At 43.3% G+C, this 19,978-nt stretch overlaps 1 protein-coding gene across 3 annotated transcripts in view; it reads right to left on the minus strand.

Annotated features, from left to right (window-relative positions):
• The window catches only part of ston2 (stonin 2), a 49,358-nt gene extending 30,264 nt beyond the window's left edge, over window positions 1-19,094 (minus strand). Inside the window, exons 1-4 of one of the 3 annotated variants that reach the window (XM_023993924.2) lie at window positions 19,014-19,094; window positions 10,417-10,604; window positions 5,626-5,775; window positions 462-671 (exon numbers count right to left, since the gene is read on the minus strand). In XM_023993924.2, coding sequence (XP_023849692.1) covers window positions 462-671; window positions 5,626-5,775; window positions 10,417-10,507 — 451 coding nt within the window. In that variant the 5' untranslated portion in view covers window positions 10,508-10,604; window positions 19,014-19,094. Of the gene's footprint in view, window positions 1-461; window positions 672-5,625; window positions 5,776-10,416; window positions 10,605-19,013 lie in introns of those variants that run through there. The other 2 variants (XM_023993925.2, XM_023993926.2) reach the window with 2 other exon arrangements.
• Between the last annotated feature and the right edge of the window lie 884 nt (window positions 19,095-19,978).

Here is a 19,978-nt window from a genome sequence, read left to right on the forward strand (position 1 = left end):
GGTGCGTTGCATTCAATTAAACAGCGTGTGTGGTGTGTGTGTGTGTGTGTGTGTGTGTGTGTGTGTGTGTGTGTGTGTGTGTGTGTGTGTGTGTGTGTGTGTGTGTGTGTGTGTGTGTGTGTGTGTGTGTAGTGTGGAGTGTGAGTGTGAGTGTGAGTTGTCAGTGAGGAGAGAGGAAGAAGACCGGCTCTGAGGACAAGCCCATTTATCTCATCAAGAGAAATATTCAACTCCAAGATTCTGTCTCCTCTAACCCTGTCTCTATGAAACTGTGCGGTGTGGTGTGTCCTATCAGCCTGAGATTTCTCTCTTTCTGTTGAAATATGCAGGGAAACAGTAAGAACAGACCACATCCCTAAACACACAGACACATTTCCTCAAACACTATTCCTATCGGCTGCCACTGTGTGTGTGTGTGTGTGTGTGTGTGTGTGTGTGTGTGTGTGTGTGTGTACACTCACTGGGTGACTGGGGTCGGGATGACGACTCATTGTGCCGTTCCTCTGCGTTTAGGGAGGGAAGATCACAAGATGACGCCCCCATGCTCACAGAGCTCTTCCCTGATTGTGTGGTCCAGACTGAGCCTGGTTCTGATTGGGTCCAGCTGCTCTCTGAGGGCGGGACGGCGCTCCAGAAACTGGCCGTGGAACAGACGCTGTGTCTAGACGTACCTGACAAAGAGGCAGAGACAAGTGGTTACACACACTATCATAAACACTATACTTTAAAAAAAAATTAACCACATAAATCAATCAATGTATACGAGAGTCATTCAACCCCCTTTGTTGTTGATCATTGGCTGTGGAGTTTTTAATTAACACGTCTGTAATTAATATGGGAGGGCCATGCATGTATCTGTACTTAGTGAACCTACAATAATAATAACTCAATCTACCAGATTTCCTTACAAATACGGATTCATATAAGGGAGATTTCTCATAACAGAAAAAGTTCAGGAAAACATTGTCTGCTTGTTTTAGTCCATTTCAAAATGTAAGAAAAGTACAACATGTCTAAAGATGACCTTTTAACACTGCCTGCTTCCGAGCCCTCTCACTACTTAGACAAACATAATATTGTAGGGCTTCCCTTATGCCCCATTTATGACGGTGCTAGCTGCCACGAGTGAGTGCTAGCTAGCTACCGACCGGAACATTGAGCTAGCCGAGACCAACAACACAAACAGACTATACAGCTAATGTCTTACCTGTGATGAAATGTTTCCCCACACACATAGCTACGTGTCGCGTACTTGGACACCGGTTCCCCACATTTCACACGCCGAGTAGCCTGAAGCCACTGGGCTCTTCTTCCAAGCCCTATTTCCCTACGTGGGAGCATTGCGAACCGTAGATCGGGATTTTTGACCAGGTTATATCATAAGAGGGCCATCCCTTCTTATGACGTAAATATCGACTTGGAGTATGGAACGATTCTATAATGAACAAAAATATAAACGCAATATGTAAAGTGTTGGTCCCACGTTTCATGAGCTGAAGTAAAAGATCACAGAAATTTTCCATAAGCACATAAAGCGTATTTCTCTCAAATGTTGCGCACAAATGTACATCCCTGTTAGTGAGCGTTTCTCCTTTGCCAAGATAATACACGGCTCAAAAAAATRAAGGGAACACTTAAACAACACAATGTAACTCCAAGTCAATCACACTTCTGTGAAATCAAACTGTCCACTTAGGAAGCAACACTGATTGACAATACATTTCACATGCTGTTGTGCAAATGGAATAGACAACAGGTGGAATTATAGGCAATTAGCAAGACACCCCCAATAAAGGATGGTTCTGCAGGTGGTGACCACAGACCACTTCTCAGTTCCTATGCTTCCTGGCTGATGTTTTGGTCACTTTTGAATGCTGGCGGTGCTTTCACTCTAGTGGTAGCATGAGACGGAGTCTACAACCCACACAAGTGGCTCAGGTAGTGCAGCTCATCCAGGATGGCACATCAATGCGAGCTGTGGCAAGAAGGTTTGCGGTGTCTGTCAGCGTAGTGTCCAGAGCATGGAGGCGCTACCAGGAGACAGGCCAGACATCAGGAGACGTGGAGAGGGCCATAGGAGGGCAACAACCCAGCAGCAGGACCGCACCTCCGCCTTGTGCAAGGAGGAGCACTGCCAGAGCACTGCAAAATGACCTCCAGCAGGCCACAAATGTGCATGTGTCTGTTAAAACGGTCAGAAACAGACTCCATGAGGGTGGTAGAGGGCCCGACGTTCACAAGTGGGGGTTGTGCTACAGCCCAACACCGTGCAGGACATTTGGCATTTGCCAGAGAACACCAAGATTGGCAAATTCGCCACTGGCGCCCTGTGCTCTTCACAGATGAAAGCAGGTTCACACGCACATGTGACAGAGTCTGGAGACGCCGTGGAGAACGTTCTGCTGCCTGCAACATCCTCCAGCATGACCGGTTTGGCGGTGGGTCAGTCATGGTGTGGGGTGGCATTTCTTTGGGGGGCCGCACAGCCCTCCATGTGCTCGCCAGAGGTAGTCTGACTGCCATTAGGTACCGAGATGAGATCCTCAGACCCCTTGTGAGACATATGCTGGTGCGGTTGGCCCTGAGTTCCTCCTAATGCAAGACAATGCTAGACCTCATGTGGCTGTAGTGTGTCAGCAGTTCCTGCAAGAGGAAGGCATTGATGCATGGACTGGCCCGCCCGTTCCCCAGACCTGAATCCAATTGACAGCCATCTGGGACATCATGTCTCGCTCCATCCACCAACGCCACGTTGCACCACAGACTGTCCAGGAGTTGGCGGATGCTTTAGTCCAGGTCTGGAGGAGATCCCTCAGGAGACCATCCGCCACCTCATCAGGAGCATGCCCAGGCATTGTAGGGAGGTCATACAGGCACGTGGAGGCCACACACACTACTGAGCCTCATTTTGACTTGTTTAAGGACATTACATCAAAGTTGGATTCAGCCTGTAGTGTGGTTTTCCACTTTAATTTTGAGTGTGACTCCAAATCCAGACCTCCATGGGTTGATAAATTTGATTTCCATTGATAATTTTTGTGTGATTTTGTTGTCAGCACATTCAACTATGTAAAGAAAAAAGTATTTAATAAGAATATTTCATTCATTCAGATCTAGGATGTGTTATTTTAGTGTTCCCTTTATTTTTTTGAGCAGTGTACATCCACCTGACAGGTGTGGCATTTCAAGTCTTGAGGAGGCGTGCAATTGACATGCTGACTGCAGGAATGTTCACCAGAGCTGTTGCCAGAGAAAATTATTTTAATTTATTTACCATAAGCTGCCTACAATGTCCTTTTAGAGAATTTGGCAGTACGTCCAACCGGACTGACAATCGCAAACCAAGTGTAACAACTCCAGCCCAGGACCTCCATATCCAGTTTCTTCACCGGGGTGATCATCTGAGACCAGCCCCCCCGGATAACTGTGGGTTTGCACAACCAAGGAATGTCTGCTCAACTGTCAAAAAACGTCTCAGGGAAGCTCATCTGCGTACTCGTCAACTTCACCGGGTCCATGACCGGACTGCAGTTTGCCGTCATAACTGACTTCAGTGGGCAAATGCTCACCTTCGCTGGCCACGGGCACACTGGAGAAGTGTGCTCTTCACGGATGAATGCCAGGTTTCAACAGTACCGACCAGACGGCATGCATGGCGTCTTGTGGGCACGCGGATTGCTGATGTCAACGTTGTGTACAGAGTGCCCCATGTTGGCGGTGGGGTTATGGTATGGGCAGGCATAAGCTTGGGACAACGAACACAAATGCATTTTATCAATGGCATATTGAATGCACCGAGTTACCATGATGACATCCTGAGGCCCATTGTCGTGTCATCACCTCACATATCAGCATGATAATGCACAGCCTCAGGTCACAAGCAGAGGTACACAATTCCTGGAAGCTGAAAATGTTTCAGTTCTTCCATGGCCTGCATACTCACCAGACATGTCACCCATTGAGCAATTGTGGGATGCTCTGGATCGACATGTGCGACAGCGTGTTCCAGTTCCCGCCAATATCCAGCAACTTCACACAGATATTAAAGAGGAGTGGGACAACATTCCACAGGCAATAATCAACAGCCTGATCAACTCTATGCGAAGGAGATGTGTTGCACTGCATGAGGCAAATGGTGGTCACACGAGATATTGACTGGTTTTCTGACCCATGCCCCTATTTTTGTTTTTTTACGGTATCTGTGACCAACAGATGCATATCTGTATTCCCAGTCATGTGAAATCCATAGATTAGGGCCTAATGAATATATTTCAATTGACTGATTTCCTGAACTGTAAATCTGTAAAATCTTTGAAATTGTTGCGTGGTGCGTTTATATTTCTGTTCAGTGTAGTGTGACTGAATGTATAGACGATTTCCATGTGCGAACACACACAAGAGACACCCACATTAAACCAACCCCCCCCCCCCCCCCCTCCAAGACAACGCTCGTTTGGCTTCAGTCATAGCCGCTGCATTAGGTAATGACCAAGCCCCCCTGAAAATGTCCAGACCCCATTAACACACTTTTTGTTGGTGTTTCCTTTATTTTGGAAGTTACATGTAGTTAGCTAGTATTCTAATTACCCAATTGGAGTATCTACTCTCTGTTAACCAAGACTTTTACAAATGAGTATGGGGCATAGATACCCCCAATACCAATGACGATTGTCTGCTAGTTTAAATGCAGTTTTGGTCATCAAGAATGAGTTCCATAAACAACCACAAAAAAACAAAAAAAAACTTTGGTGAAAATGTTAAATGTTTTGTTGGAATTACGATTCTGTGATTTTAACGTTGGTCGTGTACACTATACAAAAAAACACGTTTTTCAATTTTCTAAAGGTCAAATATTTGGAGATGTCAATTTCCCTGATTCACCCTTTCCTCCCTTCCCCCATGTGGGTATGTGTGGTACAATGGCTACTTTCCAGCCTTGGTGTGTGTTGGTGCTGACTGTGTCGTGTGTGTTAGTGCATCACTTCAGAGAACAGCAGAGAGAGCAACACATACTGTACACTCCTGGGTGGCAGCCATCGAGCAGGGTGCCATTACCCAGCATACTCTACTGCACTGGATAGACAACAGACGCCTATCTCGGTCTGTCGTTTTCAAGGGAGACGCCAGAGGTGAAGAGGAGGAGAGAGTAGAGGAGGGTGGAGAAGGAAGGAAGGCAGCGATAAATACCAGGGAGTAGGACGAGTGAACACAGAGGAAGGTGGAGATGAAGGAGAGGAGGGAGGAGGAGGGAGACATTCGTGTTAAGACGAAGATGACGGGGAGAAACAAAGCAAAAACAACAGAGGAGAAGAAAACAGTGGAGGAGATCAAAGCATGGACGGAGAGAAGAGGGACGGAGAGAAGAGGGACGGTAGAGAAGAGGGACGGTAGAGAAGAGGGACGGTAGAGAAGAGGGACGGTAGAGAAGAGGGACGGAGAGAAGAGGAAGAACAAGAAGGAGAAATAGGAGGTGACCAAATCATCATGACAGGGGGAACCTGTGACCAAAACCTGTGCACTTTTAATAAAAGGTCATTTTTTGCGAGTATACAGAGTATGCGAGAGTCCCTTTCACAATGTACATAGTTCTACAGAGCTAGAAAGCGCGAGCGAGTGACTAATTACCTTTTACCTGCGACTGCGGATTGGGCGAGGGCCAGGTCTTCTCTTCGAATAAGACCCATGCGTTCTGCTGAGGGGGAGGGGCTAACAGCTCGACACTGGAAGAGTTCTCAGAAGGGGCGGGGCTAGGACTCTGCAAGCTGCTGTCCACATCTAATGTGTCACACACACACACACACACACACACACACACACACAGAATGAACCAAGGGAATGTTTTTATATGACAACATCTCTGCCCTACCCCTCGTTTAACCCTTTACACTCATGCCCGTATACGGGTTGAAAATGGCAGGTTTGGACACTGATAAGCACCTAAATTGGAATGTGGTGGCTGTACCAGTAAAATGCTATACGTAATGTCAGAGCTCAGGGCCTCTGCTTCACAGCTCAGTATGGGTTTTGACTGACAGTCTTCTAAACTTGAGCACCGCTCGTTACAAGAGGTCGCCCCCATCCTCCCGCTAATTGGGCAACTTTTGCAAATGTTTTGTCGTCTCGAGTGAGGGAAATGCTGTAAATTAAGAGGACTCGACGCATCTTGAAAGATGAGATGTTGAGGATTACAATAGATATTGCGTTGATGTCATACAAGCAAGCCAAAACACCTGTGAGTCCAGGTAGAAAAATTTATGGATATAGTTTATTCTTACATGTTCTATGTTTGAGCTGCTTTTGCAAGTAAATGTCACATTGAAAACATTATTGGCATTGTTGATTTCGATTTTCATAATAGGAAGCTTGGACTGATGGTTTGGTTAGCTAAACTAGCAAGTCTGTTTGGTTAGGAAGGCAACTTGTCCTATCTAGTAAACTTTCTAGCTACTTCAGTGGATGTTGAACACATTTCAACCAGCAAATTAGTTAAATTATAGCCATGGTATACAGTTCATTCGGAAAGTATTCAGAACCCTTTACTTTTTCCACATTTTGTTACAGCCTTAATCTAAAATTAATTTTTATTTTTATTTTCCTCATCAACAACACCCCATAATGAAAAAGCGAAAACAGATTTAAAAAATAAATGTAAAATAAAAAAACAGAAATACCTTATTTAGATACGTATTCAGACTCAAAATGAGACTCGAAATTGACTTCAGATGCATCCTGTTTCCATTTCCAACTCCCTGGTTCCAACCCCTGCTACTTTGAGTCATATAAAAGTGCATTGAATGGACTTAGGAGCTGTGCACACTTCAGAGGAGGTGGCCACTTGGAGACACCAGACACCAAACCCGTTAACACATTTTGTCTCATGTTGCACCTACCCTAAATTTTCCAATAATATTTTTATCGTGTTACTGAATGTCCCAGAGTATTTTCAGATTTCTTATCAACAAAATTAGGCGAAAAGTACAGTAAATGTAAAATGCACAGAATATTCAAGATTCAATATTTTGTCAGGTGAACTGTTGTGTCCTCACCTTTAGTCTAATCATTTCCCCATAATCTCCAAACTGTTCCCTTTTAATGGTTACCATGGTTATGCATATGCTTTCCATAGTTATTCTGTTAGAAACATTTCAATGTAGCCTTATCCATTTAGGCCAATTCCCACAAATGTAAAGGGTTAACTCACTCTAGCTTGCCCCTCTCCGACTCCAGAGCTGAGTGGACAAGAAAATTGTGAGAATGTACAGTAGCAGCATGGCGATAACACACACGAATGTTCCAAACCACACACACATACACACAAATGTACACTCATCACACTAGGCTTGGGCGATATACCGTATATTGTGCATTCGGAAAATATTCAGACCCCTTTCCTTTTTCCACTGTTACTGCCTTGAATTAAAAATGGATTCAATCGTTTTTTTCTCTCATCATTCTACACACAATACCCCATAATGACAATGTGAAAACAGGTTGTTAGAAAAATGTGCAAATGTATAAAAAAAAATTTTTTACATAAGTATTCACACCCCTGAGTCAATAGATGTTAGAATCACCTTTGGCAGCGATTACAGCTGTGAGTCTTTCTGTGTAAGTCTAAGAGCTTTGCACACCTGGATTGTACAATATTTGCACATAATTTTTTCCAAATTCTTCAAGCTCTGTCAAGTTGGTTGTTGGTCATTGCTACACACCCATTTTCCAGTCTTGACATATATTTTCAAGCTGATTTAAGTCAAAACTGTAACTTGGCTCAGGAACATTCAATGTAGTCTTTGTAAACAACTCCAGTCTATATTTGGCCTTGTGTTTTGGATTATTGTCCTGCTGAAAGGTAAATGTCTCCCAGTGTCTGTTGAAAAGCAGACTGAACCAGGTTATCCGCTAGGATTTTGACTGTACTTAGCTCTATCAGTTTATTTTTATCCCTCACCTCCAAAAAACTCTAGTATACCCATAACATGATGCAGCCACCACCATGCTTGAAAATATGAAGAGTGGTACTCAGTGATGTGTTGGATTTGCCCCAAACATACCGCTTTGTATTCAGGGTATAAAGTACATTTCTTTGCCACATTTGTTGCAGTTTTACTTTAACGCCTTATTGCAAAACAGGACGCATGTATTGGAATATTTTTATTCTGTACATGGTTCCTTCTTTTCACTCTGTCATTTAGGTTAGTATTGTGGAGTAACTACAATGTTGTTGATCCATCCTCAGTTTTATCCTATCACAGCCATTAAACTCTGTTTTAATTTAGCCTCAAGGTGAAATCCCTGAGCGGTTTCCTTCCTCTCCAGCAACTGAGTTAAGAAGGATGCCTGTATCTTTGTAGTGACTGGGTGGATTGATAAACCATTCAAAGTGTAATTAACAGCTTCACCATGCTCAAAGGGATATTCAATGTCTGTTTTTTTATATGAGGCATGGAAAACCCTCTCTGGTCTTTGTAGTTGAATCGGTGTCTGAAATTCACTGCTCGACTGAGGGACCTTACAGATAATTGTATGTGTGGGGTAAAGAGATGAGGTAGTCATTCAAAAATCATGTTAAACACTATCATTGCACACATAATGAGTCCATGCAACTAATTATGTGACTTGTTAAGCAAATTCTTACGCCTGAACTTATTAAGGCTTGCCATAACAAAGGGGTTGAATACGTATTAACTCAAGACATTTCAGCTTTTAATTTTTTATTAATTTGAAAAAATGTGTCAAAACATAATTCCACTTAGACATTATGGGGCATTGTGCGTAGGCCAGTGACACAAAATCTAAATGTAATCAATTTTAAATTCAGGCTGTAACACAAAGTGTGGAAACAGTCAGGGGGGTGGGAAAACTTTTTGAAGGCACTCTATGCGCTGTTGAAAATGTTGTTTTACCGGAATAAAATAAGCTACCGGAGGCAACTCACCTGGCTGTACAGTACCTGCTGAACAGGGCTGACAGCATATTTGACTTTGATTGTTCAGGTTCACCATCAGCAATAGTTTACATGGTTTTGCTGTATATTTTTTGATATACAGGGTAAAGTTAATAATTTCACAACGAGGACAGCAGTCACTTTTGTGAGGCACACTGCATGGCCGAAGCGAGAGGGAAAAAACATTTGATTTGGAGATGGGGTGAAATTGCCCCCCGCCCCCTAATCTGATATTGGTATTGGGGTGTTAGATGTCTAGTCTAGTGGGGAGTTAGATGCCTAGTCTCCCAGAGGGAGGCAGGCACACAGAGAGAGAGAGAGAAGTCAGCTCAGATAGATCCAGCACAGAAAGGCCCAGCTCATGAGAATCATAAGCAGCAGATTTGAATTTAGAATGGAAAATGAATGTGTTTAAAAGCAACAAAAGTTAGTGCATCGCATTGAACCAAATCGCATTGAGTTGTTCTCCAAACCAAATCGCACCGAAACGTTTCAAACTAAAAGGTATCGTACCTGTATCGTATCGATCTCGATACGTGTTGAATCCTCTTGAAAGGAAAAGATGCACTTCGAAGAGCACATGAAGCAAATGGAAGTTTCGTGAGGATCCACACGAGAGGTGAACAAGTTACACTTGAAATTCCCTATTAAAATGTTTGCCAGCTAAATATCTTGTAACTTATAATAAGTTAACTATTTAAGATGTGTCAAACATATTTTCTCCAGCTCAGGGCTCCAGCTATTAATTTGGTTTGCTAACTTGCTAGCTATAGGTGGCTAGGTTGCAAGATCACACTTCTTGGTTAGAGCAGAGACGAGCAATGCCCTCCTGGATCAATTGTGAGCCTTTTAAAATAGTTGTTTTGAGCTAGGTTGTCTGACCTTGCAATTAGCTTATGTTTGCTTGCGCTTGCTAGCTAGCGTCCACAACGGGAATTTGCTAGTACTTTGATAGCATAAGAAATAAATAGGGCCCCTTGTGTGCACTGCTGTAATACCGTATATCCCGGTATGAAGGTATGGAAATCTGAATACCGCCCAACCTTAACACACAACCATACACACAGGCAGAGGTACTCAGGGGAATCTAAAGCAGCGCTACTCAACTCTGACCCTACGAGGTCCGGAGCCTGCTGGTTTTCTGTTCTACCTGATAATTAATTGCACACACCTGGTGTCAAAGGTCTAAATAAGTCCCTGATTGGAGGGGACCAATGGAAAAAAAATACAGTGGAACTGGCTTCATGGTCCAGAGTTGTGTTCAGGTGATCTAAAGGATACCTGCCAAATTCACTCAGTGTGTTATTGACATACAGTCTGCTAGCGTGCTGGCCCCGACATCTCCTTGCCAGGTAGATGTGTGCTTAATTGTACATGGGCATAAAATGATCACATTACAAAAACACATCTACTCCTGAACTTCATCCTACAGTATAGGATTTAAATGACTTTCACAATATGACTCGTACCTGCTTGATGCTCTGAGCTCGTTCCGAAGGCTTCATCTGCGAACGCCACCCAACCAGCTCTTCCCGAACCCACTCTGCTGGCAGTGGCCATGGATTATGTATGTATGTGTGTGTGTGTGTGTACACTCCACTAGATTCCACTAGTTCCTGCCCTCACACCTGTCTGCATCCATGCACAACTGGAGACGCTGAGGAGGAGACAGAGAGAGACAGAGCGAGAGAGTTAACGTGGAGGAACGATAAACTGAAGCACAATCTTGGCAGCCATAGACCCTGCTGCTGACACATAGGCGTGAAGACCAAGGTTCGTTCGAGAACCAAGAAACCCTCAGTCCAGGGCAACATCAGGTGTGACACCTAGGAGTCATAGAGGCTGTCGAAGCGTTTGAAGTGTGTGTACCAGAGGCAGTCCTGTAATAAAGTTGCTTAGACGCCAACTACAGGACAACAAGCATATTGGTTAGATTCAACGTTGGTCTCACCCACAAGACAGCAAACTCCCCTTCCCATGTGCTGCACTCAAACACAACACAGACACTTTCTGGAAGTCTATGGCAGCATCTTCCCTACATAGTGCACTATATAGGGAAGAGGGTGGCATTTGGGATCCATGCTATAGACTGACTCTCTGTTGACCAACCAGCAGAGACAGAATGAGCATTCAGTTCGCCGTAACAAAAGTCGGCATCGAGCTGTTGACAATACGTGTCCATTCTATTTATGGGGGAGGGTCGTGCTCTTCAGGACAGGAAGACACTGTCAGTGTGTCCGTGTCAGGAACTTTTGAAATCCGGGAAGCCTCAGCTCTCCAGCCCCTGCCTAGCTCCTAGACCTCAACCCTAGTCGACCAGCCCGTGAGCCTACAGATCTGACGTGACCAGGACGCTGGCTATGAAATAACTTGGTTTCCACAGAATCCTCGATACAAAACCTTGATTCTAAAGTGGTGGTTTCCTGCTCTTATGAGAACTTAACCACTTCAGTTCCCATTGAGTTAAGTTCTTAACTTCTAATGCTAAACTTCTAATGCTTTTACCTGCCTCACCTAAAGCCCAATCTTTTGGGAAGCTGCTATAGACCGCCAAAGGCGAACAGTCAGTATCTGGAAGGAAAAAGCTTCAAACTGTAACCAGTGCCTGCAACCTGGATCAGATTGTCAGTCAACCTACCCGGGTATTTACAAACAGCACAGGAATGAAATCATCCACGTGTATTGATCATATCTTTACTAATGTTGCAGTAATCTGCTCTAAAACAGTATCAAAATCCATTGGCTGTATTGATCATAATATAGTAGTCATATCTAGGAAAACCAAAGTTCCAGAGCCTGGGCCTGACATAGCGTATAAGAGGTCATAGGAATCACTACAAAACATATTCTACGTTGAAGATGTAAAGAATATTTGCTGGTCTGTGGTGTGTAATGAACAGCAACCAGATGCTGCACTTGACACATTTATAAAATTGCTTATTCCAGTTAATAATAAGCATGCACCCATTAAGAAAATGACTAAAAACGGTTAAATCCCTGTGGATTTGATGAGGAATGGAAAGATGGTATGGTTGAGAAGGATGAGGCCAAAGGAATGGCAAATAAGTCGGGCTGCACAGCCGTTTGGCAGACATACTATAAAATGTGAAATCATGTGACTAAACAGAACCAAATAAGAAGAAACTGTACTATGAAACAAAGATAAATGATATAAAGAAAGGTTTTGTAGCACCTTAAATTAAATTTTGGGCCAAAAGGCGAACTCGGCTCCATCATTCATTGAATCAGATGGCTTACTCATCACGAACCCCACTGATATTGCCAACTACCTACACATCCATGCATAACTGACCCAATTATGAAAGACAAGCATTGCAATTTTGAATTCTGTAAAATTTGTGTGGATGAGGTGAAAAACATATCGCTGTCTATCAACAATGACAAGCCACCTGGGTCTGACAACTTGGATGGGAAATTATTGAGGATGAGATCGGACGATATTGCCACTCCTAATGGCCATCTATTCAATCTAAACCTACAAGAATCAAAAGTAATTCCACTACCCAAGAATGACCAGATGCAATGCTATTTCAAAGTAAACACATATTTTCAGCACACTTATAGGGAAGGGCATTCAACAATCACCACAAATGACTGATGATTGGCTGAGACAAATTGATAATAAAAAGATTGTGGGAGATGTTTTGTTTGAGTTAAGTGGAGCATTTTAGATTATCAATCATAATCTGCTGGTGGAAAAACGTATAGTACCAGTCAAAAGTTTGGACACACCTACTCATTAAAGAGTTTTTCTTTGTTTTTATTATTTTCTACATTGTAGAATAATAGTGAAGACAATAACACATATGGAATCATGTACTAACCAAAAAAGTGTTAAACAAATCTAAATATATTTTATATTTCAGATTCCTTGATGACAGCTTTGCACACTCTTGGCATTCTCTCAACAAGCTTCATGAGGTAGTCACCTGGAATGGATTTCAATTAACAGGTGTGCCTTGTTAAAAGTTAATTAGTGGAATTTATTTCCTTCTTAATGCGTTTGAGCCAATCAGTTGTGTTGTGACAAGGTAGGGGTGGGATACAGAAGATCTATTTAGTAAAACACCAAGTCCATATTACAGCTATGAACAGCTCAAATAAGCAAAGAGAAACAAGAGTACATCATTACTTTAAGACATGAAGGTCAGTCAATGCAGAACATTTCAAGAACTTTCAAAGTGCAGTCACAAAAACCATCAAGCGCTACAATGAAACTGGCTCTCATGAGGGACGCCACAGGAAAGGAAGACCCAGAGTTACCTCTGCTGCAGAGGATAAGTTCATTAGAGTTACCAGCCTCAGAAAATGCAGCCCAAATAAATGCTTCACAGAGTTCAAGTAACAGACACATCTCAACATCAACTGTTCAGAGGAGACTGTGTGAATCAGGTCTTCACGGTCAAATTGCTTCAAAGAAACCACTACTAAAGGACACCAATAAGAAGAAGAGACTTGCTTGGGCCAGGAAACACGAGCAATGGACATTAGACCGGTGGAAATCTGTCCTTTGGTCTGATGAGTCCAAATTTGAGATTTTTGATTCCAACCGACAAGTCTTGTGAGACGCAGAGTAGGTGAACGGATGATCTCCGCATGTGTGGTTCCCAAGGCAGCAAGGCTGGCTCTTAAACGTACACAGAGAACTAACATGAATAATATGCATGTCAATCTCACCTGTGTCAAAGTAGAGGATAGATTGACTTCATTAATATTTGTGAGAAGTATTGACATGTTGAATGCACTGAGCTGTCTGGAATGGCCGATTAATTAGGGCCGATTTCAAGTTTTCATAACAATCGGAAATCGGTATTTTTGGACACCGATGTAGACGTTGTTTTTTTTTACACCTTTATTTAATTAGGCAAGTCAGTTAAGAACACATTCTTATTTTCAATGACAGCCTAGGAACGGTGGGTTAACTGCCTTGTTCAGAGGCAGAACGACAGAGTTTTACCTTGTAGCTAGCAACTTACCTTACGGTTAACTAGTCCAACGCTCTAACCACCTGCCTCTCATTGCACTCCACGAGGATCCTGCCTGTTACGCGAATGCAGTAAGAAGCCAAGGTAAGTTGCTAGCTAGCATTAAACTTATCTTATAAAAAACAATCAATCAATCAATCATAATCACTAGTTAACTACACATCGTTGATGATATTACTAGTTTATCTAGCGTGTCCTGGGTTGCATATAATCGATGCGGTGCACATTTGCGAAAAAGGACTGTCGTTGCTCCAACGTGTACCTAACCATAAACATGAATGCCTTTCTTAAAATCAATACACAAGTATATATTTTTAAACCTGCATATTTAATTAATATTGCCTGCTAACATGAATTTCTTTGTGTCACTTCTCTTGCAACAGAGTCAGGGTATATGCAGCAGTTTGGGCCACCTGGCTCGTTGCGAACTGTGTGAAGACTATTTCTTCCTAACAAAGACAGCCAACTTCGCCAAACGGGGGATGATTTAACAAAAGCGCATTTGCGAAAAAAGCACAATCGTTGCAAGACTGTACCTAACCATAAACATCAATGCCTTTCTTAAAATCAATACACAGAAGTATATATTTTTAAACCTGCATATTTAGTTAAAAGAAATCCAGGTAACAGGCAATATTAACCAGGTGAAATTGTGTCACTTCTCTTGCGTTCATTGCACGCAGAGTCAGGGTATATGCAACAGTCAGCCTGGCTCGTTGCAAACTAATTTGCCAATATTTTACGTAATTATGACATAACATTGAAGGTTGTGCAATGTAACAGGAATGTTTAGACTGATGGATGCCACCCATTAGATAAAATACAGAACTGTTCCGTATTTCACTGAAAGAATAAATGTTTTGTTTTCGAGATGATAGTTTCCGGATTCTACCATATTAATGACCTAAGGCTCGTATTTCTGTGTGTTATTATGCTATAATTAAGTCTATGATTTGATAGAGCAGTCTGACTGAGCGATGGTAGGCACCAGCAGGCTCGTAAGCATTCATTCAAACAGCAMTTTTGTGCGTTTTACCAGCAGCTCTTCGCAATGCTTCAAGCATTGCGCTGTTTATGACTTCAAGCTTATCAACTCCCGAGATTAGGCTGGTGTAACCGATGTGAAATCGCTCGCTCGCTCGCTCGCTCTCAAACGTCACTCGCTCTGAGACTTGGAGTAGTTGTTCCCCTTGCTCTGCATGGGTAACGCTGCTTCGAGGGTGGCTGTTGTCGATGTGTTCCTGGTTCGAGCCCAGGTAGGAGCGAGGAGAGGGACTGAAGCTATAGTGTATATAGCTGGAGTGTATATTACACTGGCAATACTAAAGTGCCTATAAGAACATCCAATAGTCAAAGGTATATGAAATACAAATCATATAGAGAGAAATAGTCCTATAATTCCTATAATAACTACAACCTAAAACTTCTTACCTGGGGATATTGAAGACTCATGTTAAAAGGAACCACCAGCTTTCATATGTTCTCATGTTCTGAGCAAGGAACTTAAACGTTAGCTTTCTTACATGGCACATATTGCACTTTTACTTTCTTCTCCAACACTTTGTTTTTGCATTATTTAAACCAAATTGAACATGTTTCATTATTTATTTCAGGCTAAATTGATTTTATTGATGTATTATATTAAGTTAAAATAAGTGTTCATTCAGTATTGTTGTAATTGTCATTATTACAACAAAAATATATATATTTTTTAATTATTTTATTTATTTTAAATCGTCCGATTAATCGGTATCGTCTTTTTTTGGTCCTCCAATAATTAGTATCGACGTTAAAAAATCATAATCGGTCGACCTCTAGTTTAAACTACTGGCACACAGCTCAGACACCCATGCATAACCCACAAGACATGCCACCAGAGGTCTCTTCACAGTCCCCAAGTCCAGAACAGACTATGGAAGGCACTATATAGAGCAATGACTTCATGAAATGCTGTTCCACCTCAAGTAACTCATGTAAGCAGTAAAATCAGATTTTAAAAAATAGATAAAAATACACATTACGCAAATAGATAAAAATACACATTACGCAATAGCGGGGACCGTGAAGACACACACGCATGCACACACACGATAACATACGCACGGATTTTGTGTTATAGATACTGTATGTGGTACACTTAATGTGTTATGAAATCTGTTATCTAATCTCATGTAATGTTTTTTTAATTGTATATAAATGCCTTAATTTTGCTGCACTCCGGGAACAGTAGCTGCTGCCTTGACAACAACTAATGGGGATCCGTAATAAATACAAATACACAGTGTAATTGGCTGGAGCAGTGGCTCCCTAACTATTACTGATGTGAACCACCTAAAACCTTTCAAATGAAATATCCCCAACCCAGTTTGAGTTGGACACAATCAACCTGTTTGTCCTGTCCCCCCCCCAACCCCATCCCACTACTTAGGAAACACTCTCACCGGATATTAAATCATGTTTTCCTGAGAATCCCAAATCGAAATCCTCCTTAACAAAGAGCATGGGAGTTTTCCTGCTCTTGAAATACTGGAAGTACCACTAAAGTTCCCACTGTAATACTGGGGATAGTGAGGATACATATTTTTTGTACCAGGGCACAGTCACCGTGTGTGTAATAGAGGATGCACATCAGCTATGCACCGCAAAGGTCACAGATAAGTCTTCAAAATGTCAGGAAAGGTCAGGAGCGAGGAAAATACATATTCGGCAGAAAACCATCACATTCCGTTTTTCCATATTACACTCCGAAGGAGAGAAAAGTGAGAGGAGGGAGAAGACAGGGAGAGGCAGCAGAAATACAAGAGAGCAAGGTGGAGAGAAACAAAGCGAGAGAGCAGGAGAAAGATACAGGGCGGAAGAGGGGGTAAAGATGGGGGGGGGGGGGGCGACGACAGTGACAGGAAACGTTAAAAGGAAACACACAGTCTCTGTAACTGCCCGATAAACAATACTGACTCATTCCATTTCTATTTTCTCTTTTTTCCCCCGTCTCGCTCATTTTCTCTGGAGGATGGCTGGCTGTATCCTTCCATGCACATCTGTTCTGCCAATGTCTCTCCTCTTTCTCACAGAGACAGACACTTCTCCAGCTCCCTCCCTCCTTCCTTCCTCTCTCTGGTGGATTCTCTCTCCCTCCAACAGTATGCTACACAGACCAAGTACACACCCTGTCTCTAATGATAACCGACAGTGTATTGGCCTAGACCAAACATCCAGGCTTGGTTTCAATCAAGCCCACACCCTCACACTTACTCCAAAAAGACGCTATGGTTCCAAATCCACCACAATACACAACTGACATGCTTATTTGCATGATTTCGATGTGACAAAGAAGGTGTCATATCTGAGAAACTGAGTAGTAGCCTAACAGTAACAATTGCGCGCGTGCGCACACACACACACACACACACACACACACACACACACACACACACACACACACACACACACACACACACACACACACACACACACACACAGATAACTGAAGAGATCAAGGTGATTATGAGAGACTAGCCCACTGCTCTTCGGCAGCTCTCTCAGCTCATTGGGCAGGTAGTGAAGCATTCAAAACTGTACTCACGTCAACTCATATCCTACTCTACTATTCTGTCTCTGACCCAAAATAACGGTGCAATGAATGACTACACACGGTTAGACCGGACTTTGGTTCTTGAACAAATCTACTGGTCTACAAGACTGTCTCTCCTTGGGAAGCCTCTTCAAATCTGTTTTCCAAAAGTGGTAGGCTACATTTTTTTGCTAGCAGACATGAACCCTAACCAAAACAACCATGTAATCCAATGGATGGCTCTGGTTGAATTGTCTTCGGTGATTCCTCTCCTGTGCTCTGTGTTCCTTCATTGCCATTGAAATGAATGCAGTATAAATGGCTGGATGGGGTGGTTCTTCTTTCATTTAATATGCAATGACAGGAACGGGTAAATGAAGGGATAAGGGGAAGGAGTGATAATACAGATGATATAGAGTGTACGGGATAGAGATGTGAGCAAAAGTAGGGATAGAGGGGTGAGAGTGTGAAGGGATAGGGAAGGAGAGAGGGATAGAGGGAGTCAACGAAGGAGGAGAACAGAGGGGTGAATTGTTCTAACCCTGGGCGCACTCCAAACCCTGACTCAGCGCCCAGCCTAGACACACACACCACTGCCAGGCCAAGGGTCCAGACATGCACTGTCAACCATGTGTTTGTGTGGGGGTAGTGTCTAAACGCACACACACACACACACGCACACACACACACACACACACACACACACACACACACACACACACACTTCCAGCAGTAAGTCTGTCACATAGTTGTGATAGCATTCGGCAGTGACCCCGACCCCCTCCTCCCCTCCTCCTCCTCTCTGCTGTGGCATGCACCCTACCCCCCTCCACTATGTAAACATACTGCTGGCATAATGTTGACATAAAGTCACAGGGACATGCTAAATAACTAGCACTACTGCAGTTGGTCTGTACGTGAGTCTGTTTACTTTTGCTTCAGACTACTTTCTGCCTGTGTTGGCATATAGGGTAGCGCAATGTAGGAGAGCTATGACAATTTATCACCGTAGCCTACTATTCCACAATTTAAACTGTAGGCTAAGTAGTCTAGTGTATTCCATTGACTATATAGACCAGTTAGTGTGGGATGTATTTAGCGTCCATAACCCAATACCAAAACATGCTTTAGGCTACTCCTCTGCAACTATTGACAGAATCCTGCAAGCATTGATCAAGAGACTCAAGTTTGCCCACAGTCTTGGTACAGAATAATAACTTCCTCTCAATCTCCAACCAGGCTACGGACAGAATCTCGATCGACACTCACTGCAGTTGGCTTTCTCTGCAACAACCTGTTGATCAACTGACCAACCTGATTTGCCCTGTCGCACTTGCACGCAACATTGTATCACACACACACACAACGAATCAGAGCCTCTACTAACTTCGAGAAATAGCAACACTTGGCAACAATGTAGCCCTGTAGCCTTACAGGGAAAGGTGATATAAAATGGTTTGGGATAAACAAATGATTAAATGTTACGTACCGATATTGTTTGGTGTTATATGCGCTGTAGTCTCTCCGTGTTCCATTGGGCCAGACTGTCGACCAGAACGAGACGCGGAGAGTGAGACCGGTGACGCGAAAGGATTGGGCACGCACCATGCGCTGCCCTCGCGGCTTGTGATTGGTCAATCGCTAAACGTGAAATACTCACACGTCGACGTGAACAATAAAACAACTATTTTTTAAATCTGTGTGAAGAGGAAGTCATTATTATACACTTCATGGCGAAAGTATGTGGACACCCTATTCAACTTAGTGGATTCGGCTATTGCAACACACGTTGCTGACATGAATATAAAATTGAGCACAAGCCATGCAATCTCCATAGACAAACATTTATGCCCAGCTAGAGCTGGCTGGTCAACTGCAAGTGCTGTTATTGGGAAGTGAAAATGTCTAGGAGCAACAACAGCTTGGCTAGGAAGTGGCAGGCCACACAAGCTCACAGAACGCGATAGCCAAAGAGTGCTGAAGTGCGTAGGGTGTCTGTCCTCGGTTGCAACACTCACTACTGAGTTCCAAACTGCCTCTGGAACCACTGTGAGTTCCAAATTGCCACTGGAAGCAATATTAGCACAGGAACTTGACCCGCAACACTGGGGCCCCACAAGGGTGCGTTCTCAGCCCCCTCCTGTACTCCCTTCTAACCCACGACTGCGTGGCCATGCACGCCTCCAACTCAATCATCAAGTTTGCAGTAGTGTGCTTGATTACCAACAACGTCGAGACAGCAGGGCACTCAGAGTGTGGTGTCAGGAAAAACAACCTCTCACTCAACGTCAACAAAACAAAGGAGATGATCGTGGACTTCAGGAAACAGCAGAGGGCGCACCCCCCCCACCCTCCCCCCCATCCACATCGAAGGGACAGTAGTGGAGAAGGTGGAAAGTTTTAAGTTCCTCGGCGTGCACAACTACCTGCCCTCCATGACAGTTACAGCACCCG

The sequence above is a fragment of the Salvelinus sp. IW2-2015 genome, linkage group LG9 (genome assembly GCF_002910315.2).
Source record: "Salvelinus sp. IW2-2015 linkage group LG9, ASM291031v2, whole genome shotgun sequence".
Classification (NCBI taxonomy): Eukaryota; Metazoa; Chordata; class Actinopteri; order Salmoniformes; family Salmonidae; genus Salvelinus; species Salvelinus sp. IW2-2015.